The 15,051-nt window shown below is 37.7% G+C and overlaps 1 protein-coding gene across 1 annotated transcript in view; it reads right to left on the bottom strand.

Moving 5' to 3' along the window:
- GABRG3 (gamma-aminobutyric acid type A receptor subunit gamma3) overlaps positions 1 to 15,051 on the bottom strand; it is a 333,754-nt gene that overhangs the window by 308,357 nt on the left and 10,346 nt on the right. Inside the window, exon 4 of the mRNA XM_075057199.1 lies at positions 4,458 to 4,525. Within this exon, the coding sequence (XP_074913300.1) occupies positions 4,458 to 4,525 (68 nt within the window). The remainder of the gene's footprint in view (positions 1 to 4,457; positions 4,526 to 15,051) is intronic.

The following is a 15,051-nucleotide window of genomic DNA, read 5'->3' as shown; positions in this document are numbered from 1 at the left end:
CTTATAAACCTTTGCTGCTGTTGACAAGAACTGGGTTGTTGACAAAAATTGGAGCATGGATTTTAATGCAAAAGTATATGCTTCCTGGACACCATATTGCATAGGAAGAATTAAAAAAAGAGACACTAAGATATGAAAACTGAGTAATCTGATTCATACACCTGTTTTACAATATAAAGTTTGGGGAAAAAATAAAAGTAAGATTGCAGATGAATTTTCAAATTTAAAAAACTCACTTAGAAGATCCCTAACAGCAGTGGAAGCATGTTCATTATGATTACAGATATAACAAAGTTTTTAAATACAGAAAAGGTTGAAATAAAATCTTGTGATAGATATAAATATTGCGTCCTACAAGCCAGGGTCTCTAATGACATTGTAACATGAAATAGCAAGTTGCAGATTTCTGTAAATTTATGAAGAGATGAAAACCAAGACAAAGGGATATAATATGCACACAGGAAGATTTAATTTAGCTCAGAACATCCATGTGTCATTTACTGTTATATCAACCAGTTTATGTTTCTTTTAAATCAGTCCAAGCTCACATTCAATTATATTTCTGATAAAGGACAGGCATCATGATATTTATGCAATAGATTGCTTTTATCTGTTAAAAAGCCACCCTAAAATTTTTTAACGGGCATTCAAACATCTCAGAGTTTTAAATTTCAAAATACTCGTCTAGTATCAATCATTTCTGTCATTTCATAACACCACGACATAGCTCAAAATGCTGAAATTACTTTCTTCTTCAAAGCCACTGCCACTTGAGACTACCTCCTAGTATCACTCAGTTCATTATTCAGCCTGCTGTTACTTCTTTATTCTTACACAATTCCTATTTCTTAACATTAAGAAATTACTTAACATTAGCTTTTTTTAAACTGTGCCCCAAAGAAATGTTCCATGTCACAGACAAAGGAAGTCACCACTCTTTATCCAGAAAACAAGTTTCTATTGTCATCATAATGATGTTATAATGATGAGTCACTAAAAGAAGAGCATCTACATTACCTTCTCACAATCACTCCTGTTTTTTCTGAAAATCTTGAGGTTCTAAATAAATATTTTTGAAAGCAACTAGGAAATGAATCACTGGTAAGGCCTTTAGGGGAAGTAGCATAAACCCTCTGCAAACAGTCTGGAAGGCAGGGTCAGTCATATATTCCTGTGGACTATGCCATCTTTGTCACAGAGAATGTTACCTTTCCCTTGACTGCAAGCCTTTTTGAAGGGATCCCTAACATTTCTTCCCTCTGTGGCACTTCCAGCCTCAGTCTAAGATGATTCTTTTTTCCTCAGGGCCACAATTATTCACATACAATTCACCTGAGGTTATCTTTGCTGTAGGTAGGTGTCTGGTAGCAACTGCTTTTTCCTGACTGTTAAAGAAACAGTGAGATATTAATATTCATACTGAAGTCTAATCATTATTACAACAAAGTTATTGACATCTGAAAAGCTTTGCTCTACAAAATTGGCTTGAACATTCAACTGAACACCCACTGAATAGATAACTTAAAGAAAATTATTTTACTTCCTAGGTTTCACCCACAAGATGAAAAGCGCTGATGAAAACTGATAAGAAAATATACCTGCAGAGTTTGATCTCTAGAGAAGCTCCACATGATTTTCCCTCAGAAGTGCTGCAGATTAAGAAAAAAGTGATAGAGCTAAGGGCTAAGTTTGGAAGTACACAGCAGGGAAGTCCTCCTTGTACATGTTGATGATCTCACTCTTGAAATAGAAGAGATGGAAATCAATGTAATCGTCTTTCTTTTTGCTCAATCAACTACCATCTTGCCGAGTTGCCTTGACAGAATAGCTCAACTTTTAATAATAATTTAGGGGAGAAAAGCTAAAAGTTCCTGTCCTGCTGAGAAATATAGCATATGTAGATTCTTGCAAGAATACTCCCTTTTTTCTCCCAGAATACTGTTCTAAATTCTGTACATGATTTTCACACATTCCTCTCCCTTTGAGAGTTCAGTTATATGACAGGAATCAGACTGAAGATGGTCCCTTCCTTCCTCTTCCTCTGCCACAGGTAATTTCCAGCTATTGTTTATGTTCAGCTGTTTGTGTACCCATGCTCCAGCATTTCACAGGTGACATGAAAAACTGCTTACTTAAAAATTAATTAATTAATTTTTAAAATTATTATTTTTAATTCCAAACGTGTTTTACTTTTTTTTTTTTTTCCAGCAGTGCATCACAGAGCTACTGAATACTGTAGCCAAACAGTTGAAACAACACAAATGGGGGGAAAAGTAGCTCTTCAATAAGTTCTGCCACTGGAGAGACAAGTTATCATACAGCACCATAGCTTGGAGGTTTATGAGGAGGACTTCCCATCTTCATTGTAAATTTGAGACTGCAAGTTCATTTCTGCTCTCTCATGTAAGTTTGGACAAACTCCAAAGTAACAGTACAGAAATGGAACTTTTGGACAAAAGTTTGCTACATTTGAGTGCCTAATGTTAATCTCCTATATTGATAATTAGGTTTGAGAACAGAAGTAAAACTCAAAAGTGCTTAGCTAGTTCAGATTCAGTTTCAGTGGGATGTACTGTCCACAAGCATATCTGAAACAATGTCTATTTCTATTCAAAGGTTTAAATATAGCTTTAAGCAGACTTGAGTCCTTAAAACTTCAGGTACCTAAATTTTATATTTCATCATTGTTTTATTTATCATTGCCCTTACAGATTATAGGTAGTTTTTTTCAGCTGTAACCATGAAATATCTCTATGCCATACACTCGTTAACTATCCTAATAAAACCATCTACTATCAAAGAGATACAGTATGCATTTTTTAAATTGGTATCATGGTGCATCTTGGTGCCATAACATATCCTGAACTCAAAGTTAAGGGATAAGTAAACTAGTCATGTTTTCACCGTGCCATAATAATCTTCCAAGAAACACTGGTTCCTTCTATTATTATTTTTTCCTTCTTCCTACCTGAAGCAGGTCCAATCAACTACTTTCTTAATTATTATTGCACATACATTTCCAGCACCCCAAAATGCTACTTACAAGCTAATTCAGAGGGCCAAAGAGCAAAAAGACTTTGAAAAGTAAGCATCCTCACCATTGTCCCCATTGCTTTTGAAGAGAGTACCCATTCCTAGAGTATACATAAATGCAAGCCAGAGGACCGTAAGCAGAATAGATCTTCCGATAAATCATTCCCTGGACAAGTCATTTTGGTACGCAGTCGGGGAAAAGGCAACATAATTAGCTATTTATTAGTTCAAGAATGGAGCAGGTACTCCCATTGCTTGACATTCAGTGCTTCACATGAAATATGACCAATACATTTCACACTCTTTGAATATGTGGCCAAGTTGTTCCCTGCACATAGTTTGTTCTGGTTTTACTTGCCAGATTTCCCATTGCCAGGGGGCGTAGGAGTCTCTGACCACCCAGAATTTGACACATTGCAATAATTTACATTCTCCCATATACATACGCAAAAACAAAAAATCAGGCTGAATGACCACCTTTCAAATTCAGGAGCTTTTGTTTCAAAAATACAAAACATACGTGCAGTGCATTTACTAGATTCTTACATGACCACTGTACACAGCAGCCTTTGAATGTCATTGTGAACAAGAGAAAGTCATTGCTTCAAAGAGGTTAGTATAAGAGTTTTAAGTAAATTGAGATATTAACAGGTCCTCCATTTCCAAGTTGTAATAAGAAAAAATTCAGTCTAGTTTACAAAGAGGAATACTGTGCTGAATTCTAACTTGAAGTTGCACAAGCGGCCACAGTAACCCATACCTCCATAGCTACATAAACATCCAGCTTGTTCTAAATCTGAATATGTTGCTGCAGAAGTGAAGAATGTCCTGGAATTAAGAAGACCACAGCTGACCAACTGTTAGTTTTTGCTAAATTCACTGTTGTCACACTATATCACAGACTCTTTCAGTTCCTCCTGCCTTTACGCATGCAGTACAGCTATGTATAACTTCCTCAAAATTATACTTCAAGGCTAAAGATTGTTGATAACTCAGTGGAAGAAAAGTAACCACTGAAGGGATGGTGAATTTCAAATTAATATACTGACAGTATGTGATGACTCTCATTAACTCCACATTATGAAGCTCTGTATATTCAGTTGACTCTTGAAACATTAATTCAGGAATTTTCTTGACAATAGCTTTGCTTCATACTTATTTTTTTCCTAAGATGGCTATTTTACCATTCAAGATCTACCAGAACTTTGTGGTAGACAACACAGAGCATAATATTTCTTGTAGGTTTGTTCTTCTCTTGAAGAGACACAAAAAAGTCATCTGAAAAACAGAGCTATAGCTGAAAACAGAACTAAATCAGCCATCAAAACAACTTATTCCAGTGGTACTTATTGTTTTTTTCAAAAGCTAGTATTGATGCCAAGACCAGCAGTCCAGATAAAAATCTTTGTTAGCAAGTCACTTACCATATTTATTGATGATACAGGACCAATGCTGTTGACATAAATGTCAACATCAATAACTGTTGGTTTTACTGTGAAGAAAAAAAAATTAATATTATTTTGCAGAAAACATAAGTAATCACTTTAAATATTTTCTTCCCCAACAACTGTAAGATCTAGAACTGTAAATTCTTCAAGTAGAACTACTGAGAAATATGGATTGTATATTTTTCAGGAAGACAAGTTCCTTCCTCCTACCCAACAAAAATTGTTGTAAATTACAGTCTATACCACTTTACCATCATGATCCTGATTTACCTCAGCAGTAATTTGTTAAAGAAACTCAGTGCTAAGCACAGTGGCTCAAAGTCAAAACCTAGGATGACTGACATGAAACTAGAAAGAAATGCAACACATCACTTTTTCCCATTGCCTCAACACACAGGACCTTTACAATGTTTGTTCCACACCAAAAGATCTTTCCAGATTTTCTCATCAGCACTGAAATCATCCTTACTTAGAGTAAAATCACTAGGAAATCCATTTAGCTCAACCTAAGCAACTCTTCTCCTTTCAATTCAGACTTATTCCCTTCAGCCCACATTGCCTTTGCACTCATTCATCAAAATATTTTTGAATTTGATTTGGTTTAGTCAATGCAAGTTTCTCATAAGATCTTCCATGTTTTCAGATTTCTAGGATTTAATAAGCCAGGACAAGCTCTGTACTCCCTTCTTTAGCTGAGGCCACTAGGATTTATCTTCCTTATAGCATCTTTGGTGTCAGTGTACCTGCTTGTATTGGGTTTGTGTGGCAAGGTTTTGGTAGTGGGGGATTACAGGAGTGACTTCGGAGAAGCTGCTAGAAGCTTCCCCCATGTCTGACAGAGCCAATGCCAGCCGGCTCCAAGACAGACCCACCGCTGGCCAAGGCCAAGCCCATCAGCAACTGTGGTAGCACCTCTGGGATAACAGATCTAAGAAGGAAAAAAAGTTGCAGCAGACACAGAAATGGCAGCCAGAGAGAGGAGCGAGAACATGTAAGAGAAACAGCCCTGCAGACCCCCAGGTCAGTGAAGAAGGAGGGGAGGAGATGCTCCAGGTGCCAGAGCAGAGATTCCCCTGCAGCCCGTGGGGAAGACCATGGTGAGGCAGGCTGTGTCCCTGCAGCCCGGGGAGGTCCATGGTGGAGCAGATCTCCACCTGCAGCATGGGGAGGACCCCACGCCGGAGCAGGGGGATGCCCGAAGGAGGCTGTGACCCCGTGGGAAGCCCACGCTGGAGCAGGCTCCTGGCAGGACCTGTGGCCCCGTGGAGAGAGGAGCCCACGCTGGAGCAGGTTTTCTGGCAGGACTTGTGAACTCACGGGGAGCCCACACTGGAGCAGTCTGTGCCTGAGGGACTGCAGCCCGTGGAAGGGACCCACACTGGAGCAGGGGAAGAGTGTGAGGAGTCCTCCCCCTGAGGAGGAATGAGCGGCAGAGACAACAGGGGATGAACTGACCCCACTCCCCATTCCTCGTCCCCCTGCACTGGTGGGGGGCATAGCTAGAGAATTCAGGAGTGAAGCTGTGCCTGTGAAGGAGGGAGGGGTGGGGGGAAGGTCTTTTAAGGTTTGGTTTTATTTCTCATTACCCTACTCTGGTTTGATTGGCAATAAATTACGTTAATTTTCCCTAAGTCCAGTCTGTTTTACCCGTGACAGTAATTGGTTGAGTGATGTCTCCCTGTCCTTATCTCGAGTCACGAGCCTTTTGTTATATTTTCTCTCCCCTGTCCAGCTGAGGGGGCGAGTGATAGAGTGGCTTTGGTGGGCACCTGGTGTCCAGCCAGGGTCAACCCACCACACTGCTGAACATTATTCAGATAACTCTTACTGGCGACATAAGCTAACTCTAAAATAATGCCACTCTTACACTGAAAGGCATGTTGGTTTTTTTTACTTATATTGCTCTCCTTCTGATCCCACAGGATATACATTAACTTCTAAATTGAGATCTAAATTGGTATTTTACTTTCTCCAGGGTTAGCTCACCCCAAAACTAAGTATAAATCCTGTTCTAACCTGGATAGTCAGAATTGATGCAAACTTGGCCCTAGTAGGCCAACAGCTTCTGTTAGACATCTCCCTTTCCCATAGAGACACCTTCACCTCTCCATGGTCTTCAAAAATCTCCAGAGAGCAATTCAAACCACTGAAGTTTGGGAACTATGCTGAACTTGGGACTTTCTTGCGCCAATCCCCAAGCCCCTTAGAATGAAGAAGTGCAGGTACATCAGCCACTCAAAACTCAGAGAGCTTTCCTTGGGGAAGCTACTGAGCAGAGAAGTGAGGAACAGTTAAATACCACAGTTCTGTGGGAAACATATCTCAGGTGGATAACAGTTAATTTGCTTAAAGCTTAAGAAGCCATCTGGCACAAAGCTGAAGATAGACAGGAATCTTCACGTGTAAATATGAATAATTTTTGCCTGCATCCCCCAAATTTCAGACTAACAAAGAGATGCCGAGGAGTTTTAAGTACCTGAAAAGATAGATGGTTCTGAAAAAATAGGCAGGTTGGCTTGTCATGTAAGACTTTGATGTGTACCAAACTTTAGGAAGACTAGATCTATTGTTGCAAAACCAGACATTAAACTGAGTACAAACAGTGGTTAAAGATGATAAAGATGATAACCTAATTCATTAAGTACCACACACTTCTTTGACAGCCTATGGTCAGAACATCCAGGATTATTTAAGGTCATGGTTTCAAATTGTCTGAAGTACTGGATTATAAACTTGGATCTTCCCTTCAGCAAAAGAAAACCTGAACTCAGCTGAACAAGCACAACTGATTAATGCAACTCTAATTGTACCCAGCTAATAACTGAATAGGAGTCTAGCAGCTTCTGGTAATGAGACTTGCCTCAAAATGCAGTAATAAATGTCATTATATAGGAATTGGTAATAGCGGAGAACTACAGCTAGCTCTTTTACCAAGACAGCTTACATGGAATAAAGGGCTCTGATCTTTCTAGGGTTTATGCACACATCTAGCTGGAAGTTCAACACTAAGGAGTTCTGGTGAACATTAATGGGACTAGACTTAGTGATGCAAATTGGCATGCAATTGAATCTTGGCAGGGTCAGGGACAAAGTTCAGGACTAGAACACAGTGCTTGGAATTCATTTTTGTTTAATCATTACAGTTAAGTATATAAATAGATTATGAGATGATAATTTCTCCTGAATGTGCTGGGTCAAATTCTCTTCCAGTGCAAAAAAATGAAGCACTGCCTGTTAATGCTAAAGAGAATTTGGTCTTTCTTACAGTAAAGTTTTAATCTTGAAACAGAAGAAAACTAAGCAGCAGCCACTTCTTATTGTCAAATTAAATCAGCATCTAGCCTCACATATTCCCAGTGAAATTCAAATTAAAAACAATAATAATAAAAAAATACAAGCAAGCTATTATATCACTACAACAACAAAAAATACTGAAAGTTCCTTTGAATGATATTTTGTTTTCCTAGGCAGAGGCAGAAAATACAATTGTAATACAATTGTATGGTAAATATGTGTTCAGGTTTTGAAAGAAAAGACAGAAAAGTACAGTTCTTGTTGCACATGGTCTCTCATGGACATAAACAGATATAAACTGGGAGAACCATCAAGTATAAATTTTATATTTGTTATCATAGGATTTTAATTCAAAATACCAACCATAATGAGGCAAAGATTTTAAGATTACTTCTTCCAAAATGCGTTATGAAAAAGAAAATAACTGAGTCTTAAAGTTATCATGTCTTATTAGAAAGAACTCACCCTCTACCAGTCTTCAAAATAAACTGAGTTTCATGGAAGACATAAATAGTTCCATCACCAACTATTTCAAGGCCTGCTCACTTTTTCTGTCTACTACATGCATTTGTGAACACTCAGTTCATGGACTGATTTAAGCCATGCATGGAGTTGCTGACCTGCAGAAGGAGCCTTTTTTCTTGCACTAAGACAGCCCTCACAGTCCTGATTGAACAACAGAAATGTTAGTACCTCACTAAAAGTTGCCAATAAGATGACAAATGGGATACTCAGCTCCAGTACCGTTTTGATATCGGCATCAGCCCAAAATAGTTCTAAAGAGCTGTCAGAAACTTAGCAAAATTACTGGCAGAATGATGTGTATATCACATGCAGGAGAGCAATTAAAGGTTGTCAAGAAATGTACGGCCTTCTCAAAGTTCTTTGAAATACTCTTTAATATATGGTAGTTAACTTTCCCTAAAAGACAATGTAAGCACATCCAAGTAACTGCAGTGTTATGCTACTACACAGTGCTATCTAAGGTTAGCTAACTGCTTATCACAATAATTTCATCTTCAGACATGTTGGTTTTAATTGAGGAAGGGATTTATCAAGCCAATCAAAATATCTGTAAACACAACTAAGGTCATGCCAATATTTAGCTAATAGTCCCCATATGATCCAAATGCCATGTCTTTGAGACAGATGGAGTGTTTATATTCCAGTCAGCCTTGTGACTATCACATTGCAAAGACACATCTGAGTGAAATCTGTCTACAAACTTTAGACAGTTCAAAAGTTGCCTAGCCACAGGAGTCGTGAGTTCAACGCTGCCTGCAAAGATCACTTAAGAAGCCAGGTGAACACTTAGATAGCATAAAGCTAGGTCAGGTATGTCTGGACAACAAAACACAGAAACAGCTAGAATAACGCCATGATCACAAATACCCATGCAGGCCAGCTACAGGATTTGTGTAGTCCTGCTTTATAGATTTACACTGGTGAAATAAACAGTATCTGAGCTTGAATTCCATTAAACTCTGTGAAGACTTTACTCTTGGATATATGCGAGCTGATCATGTGCGTAAAAAACTCAACAGATGTATCAGGAGAATTTTAAAAGACTGTGGAGGAAATGAACAAAGGGATTGTTACACAATTTCACAAGTCATGTAGGGAAAAAATCTGCAATAAGTTCCTGACATTTTATTATGCTTATATAGTACTTTAAATTACCCTGTCCTTTTAAAATGTCTCTTAATTTTTGATAGATCTCCGTTATTCAGAATTGATGCTTATTTCATGAATTAAACCACTTCGCTTCCTACAGAAAGCTTCCTGCACATCTGAAGTCTGTTCAAATAGCATTTATGTTCCTGCACAAATCATAAATATTTAGAATTATTTTTTAAAGTTTAATATTTAGAAATATTTTTATGGGAAGCTCATTCAAACATGAGTAGAACTAGCTGAGCTCTTAAAAATTTTAAAATAAAATTAAAATTATTTTTTATTGAGAGTTAACCTTTCTTACATTGTTCAAGCAACTCCCAGGTCTAAATTAATTCTGGTTTTACCCAAAACAGCAGTGGTAAAAATGTTGTGGATCAATATACACATATTTATAGAAGCAAAGCTATTAGCACTAGATTTTTAGAAGGCATGCAACCACATAACACACACAATATGAGCTCTGTTCCAGAAATACACAGCCACTTAAACTCTGCCTAAGTTCCACAAGACTTCTGAACGCAAAAGACTAGCAAGATTGGCTCTACAGTAATGAGATATTTTTTGAAATTACTCTATAATGATATTTTACATTATCTCATTAGCACATAAATTGCTATTTTTAAATTGGGATAAAGCTGTAATAAATCATTACACAGTTATCGGTAACCATAGTAGTAGTGATTATAGTGTTAATGTTTACTTTGCGTTAGTGATGATGACTATTAATATTTTCCTACATGACCTGATAAGCAACATCTAATTGCCTGTTTGTTCCTGTAAAACAAACAGCTATGCTAACAAGTCACTTCTCAGGAATAATTGTGGTCAGCTAAAACTTCTATATTTTATGACAAAAAAACACATTCAAAGACAGACATAGTAACTGGAAGTGTTGAGTCACCATCCCTGGAGGTATTTAAAAGACATGTAGATGTGGCGCTTAGGGACATGGTTTAGTGGTGGACTTGGCAGTGTTAGGTTTACAGTTGGACTTGACGACCTTAAAGGTCTTTTCCAACCTAAACGATTCTATGATGCTATTCTATGATTCTACAAAGAGATCAGTGAGGAAAATAAAAAAGACCCATTCTTCCTGCATAGAAGAAAATGGGCTTGAACAACAGATAGAGGTCAAAGCTCTCCACTTTCAACAGCCAGAGAAACCCTGACAGAATGGTCATCCCTATGTTTTAGGATCAAACTACCAAAACAGGACTGCAAATGAAAATCAAAAGGATAATAAAAAACTGGGTGCAGACTTGAAAGAAAGTTTGGATGACAGCAATACCAGGATGAGAACACAGTCTTCTGAACAGGGTATTTTATTCACGTGCTAGGTTTTGTTGCCATTCTGTCCAGGAGTGTGAATGACAGCATGCATATAAACGGACTCCCTCAATTAACTACAAATCACTTTTATTCTTCATAACCCACCATCACCACCAATTAACTTTCAGCACTTTTATCTTTCATTTACCTTTCCCTAATGCACAAACTGTAATTTTTCCTGTATTATGTTGTTTGGGAATGAAAACTGTAGATCATAATGATTAGGCTGGTTTTACAATCAACCCCTAAAGTTTCCAGTTCTGTTTTACCTATATTCATAGGAGGGGAGAGTTCCTATGTGATATCATAAGACTGAACAATAATAGAATTTGTTCCTGCAAAGTCCAGCAAGCTAGTAATCAAGGTCTGGATGAACAATAGCAGTCATATGAAAACCACACAATCGCAAAAGAGAGCAACAATATTTTAAAACAGTATGTGCAGAAAGTTTTCCTTGTTTAAAGATGACAGAATAATTTATTAGTTTGTGCCACAACAAATGTGCCACAACAAAATGGCAACTGTAGCACTGTACATCTGCCCAATTTACAAATATTTGTTCAGAACCCTCTTTAATAAAAAAACAAAAGAGACTTCTAAATACACTTCTACACTTGGAAGAGCCAGCATAGTCTAGGTAATCACAGAAGGAAGAAGAGAGAAGAAAGGGATTTTCTTATGTAATTAATATCTCAGTCTTTTCCTGACTCTTACCTAATTTTCAATCCATGGCGTCCCAAAACTCTGTATGCTATACTCCCAACCTCCTCTCAGATTTCTTAGGTGAACTTATGGAAGAAAAGAGAAAATAAGAACTAGCAGCTGCTACATATAGTTTTGGGTCTGACAGTTTAGATGAAGAATCTGGCAAACATTAACAGTCAACCAAGCTTTCCTACCTACAATGCCGCTCAAGAAAAATACTCAGTCTGAGTTTGTATAAAGCCATTTCAGCAAGTAACCACTGTCAGGAAATAAAACTCTAAATAAGAGTTATCTGTGTAAATGAATAATTTACAATCACAAAGAGAAGGTTGTATTGTAAGGGACCTTGCTGTTAAGTACTCATGTAAGAGGCCTCTCTCTCCAACCCAAAAGCAGTATTGTCAACCCAAGAGACTACATGCAAGACATAAGTATTGCGAAGATACAAGTGGCTCATTAGAAATGACACAAAAGAGCAGTTTTATCTGCAAAGAGCTGTATTACTTTGGTTAAGTTATGAGATTAGTTTCAGAAAAACAAAGTGTTTGAATACTGAAATATTTCTATATATTGAAGTACTGTAAGCACAAAGAAAAGTGTTGCTTTCCAGCATTTGATTTAAATTAGATATTCTAAAAAAATGAAACAAAAAAGAAAAAAAAACCAAACCTGTTAAATAATTGAAAAAATAAACCTGCGTTCTGTTTTTTTTTAAGCAGAAACATTAAATTGGAGGGCTTCAGGGTCACTGCATTGGAACAAAATTTCTCTACATATTCTTTTAGTATGACACATTAAGAGTTTTACCTGAGAGAAGGATGAGTAAAAAGTAGGGTGTTTCCCCTGACAGTTGAGACGCTGTGAACCAAACCAGGTCAGAAATTCCCCTTTACTCAGCTCCATGGTTAAGCAATTAGAAAAGCAGAATGTTAGGCATGAAAAAACTCACTGTCAAAAGCCTATCCTAATCAGAAATGTTCCCATGCAAGATTTTGAAGAAGCCTATGTTTGATGCACTATGCTGGCACCAGACAAGGACTAAGTGCAACCAACCTATTTATTTGTGCCATGTTTTAAAACTCAGACATGAATCGCAGTTTTCAAAATCTGAAACTGGGACTTTAGAGTGGCCGTAGTTTACCCCTCACTTACTAGCCTTGCCATTAATTTTCTAGAAACGTTCATGGCAAATTCTGCAGATGAAAGCATCAATTACTGAAGATGCTAGAGAATTAGAACTCCTGCAGACAATCAAGAAACCTCTTCTATCTTCCCACCTAGAACAGAGGTTGTTCTCATTTGCATTGAATAGCAACCCTTTCCTCAGGAATATTATTCTCCTTGCATAGGTTTGCTTACACATTATGCATGGGAGATGACTGCAACTAAAATAGTCTTCATATTTACTGTCTTACTCATGGAAATGGACAGTTAATGGATTTCCAGTTTGGTGGCTGAATCAGAACAAAAGTCTTCTGTTATAAAGACAAGCCACTTTCCCAAAAAAAGAAAAATGGAAGTATCAATGAGAACAATTAAAACATTTCTGATTTTTTTTTAACGATCATTTGCAGCTCCTGAGCTCTTACTATATTCAGCTCTGTTTCCTAGCTGTGTCTTAGCCACAGCACTCGTCATCCTCACCAATGGGTTATTCAAGTTTCTTCTTCCATATAAACCTAAATTAGACTAATCTCCACAGTCTTCTGCAGTGCCCAATACTACAGAAGTTGGATCCAGGACTACAGCTTTCCCCGCCTGAGTGCTGCCATAAATACAAACAGAGGTTACTCCCTCTTTCCTTCCCACTGTGTAGTACCTTTACACAATGGTTAGCTCTCCAGGTGCAACTGTCTATAATCAATCCTTAAGTGACAACTGTCTCTCTCACTGCTTCCTGTTATGATGTCTGAAACTGTCTCTTGTAGTCTAGCACCAAAAAAGACTTACAGCAGAAACTAGTAATTTGACCTTGCATGACAGTTTACAGCTTTCTCTGCACTATGATCTGGGAAATATTGTGATCTGTGAGGCAATAAGCAACCCTCTGTCACCACATATGGGGAAACCTTGCTGGAGCTAATTTAAAGAGTATCAGGTGTGGCAATCAGCAGCTAGCAAAAATAACTTGACAGCCACAGTGGTAATAGCCTGTGGTGCACTTCAGGGTTCATTTCTGTGTGGCATGCTAGGAAGGCAGGTCAGACAGAAGACAGGTTGTGATACTGCTTGAGAACTCAAGGTTTTCATTAGGATTGTGCTTGAAAATGCACATCTTTAAAAAGCAACAGAATAGAAGTTGTGCCCACTCACCCAACAGGTCTGCTCCTTGCATACACTGAGAAACTGCTTAAAATGGTTACAGTGAGAACTTTCAACAGCTTAAAAAGAGAACTGCTGTTAAACACTACCAAGCCAGCACAGTAAAGCAAGTCAGACAGAACTTAGTCTTCTGTGTTTGCTGACACAAACGAGCCCACCTATTTCTATCAGCTACACTTGCACAAACCTACTCAAGGTACTGAGAGCTGCAGAGTTGTTTGTGAGACTGCTCTCATCTTCAGAAATTTGGCTAATGGTTATAAAGATACTTGGGGAGCCAAGAAAACCAGCTTGACTCTCAGGACAGCTAGAACTGGTGGAGTCAGAAGATCTATGATATATAGGCATTAAATTAGGGGGTGTATGTATGTGTGTATATGCTTATATATACACATACAAGCATATACACTTACATACTTCAAAGTGAATTTATTTGGGCTTATAAATATGCAATAAATATAGGGGACCACTAGCAGCTGTAGGGATCAAATAAATCTAGAGGATCCAACAGGAATCCAAGAGTTACTGCAGGATAATAAAAAATGGAAGGAAAAGCAAGCATTAGTGGTGGAAGCACCTCAGAACACAAGCTGGCAAATTGCTTCTGTGCAATTCGGAACCTTCCCTAATATAATGATGCAATTGAGAACCAGAAGATGCAAACATGCAATACAAATTATCTTGCTACTCTTTTCTACCCTTTCAGGGAATAATATCAGTAAAATCATTATTACCCATGCTTGTTCTGTCTCTCCCATAATGCTCTTGCCTCAAGACTAATTTAACATCAGGTTAACTTTTTTTTTTTAAAGTAAGAAGGCAGGCATCTTAGAAACCAGGTGATAGAAAGTATAGGAAAAATAAATGAATACAATAAACTACCACATTTATACAAGACTTCTATTGCATTAAATATGGAATTCGGCCTTTTCAGTTCTGGCTAACCATTACAAGAATTATCAGTTGAAAAACATGCTGTCAGCTAAGTAACTCTGAGGCACAGGAAGTTCTGTCTTGTAACTTTCTATTCCTTTATTTGGGTTTTTATCTTGTTTTAGCTTTATTTCTAATATTTATGATCACACTCTTCTTTCAATTTCCCTGGGTAGTTTGAGTACACTAAAGTGTAGTCCCTTCTGGTTGGCTTTTCTCTTACCAGCATTATTTTGCTCCAGCCTCTGAACTAGAAATTAATAGAAAGTATTACACTTTCCCTGGTAGAGTATAAATAACTGCAAATACT

The sequence above is a fragment of the Buteo buteo genome, chromosome 25 (genome assembly GCF_964188355.1).
Source record: "Buteo buteo chromosome 25, bButBut1.hap1.1, whole genome shotgun sequence".
Taxonomy (NCBI): Eukaryota; Metazoa; Chordata; class Aves; order Accipitriformes; family Accipitridae; genus Buteo; species Buteo buteo.
The sequence above is the reverse complement of the archived record's forward strand: the minus strand, read 5'-3'. Positions and strand labels throughout refer to the sequence as shown.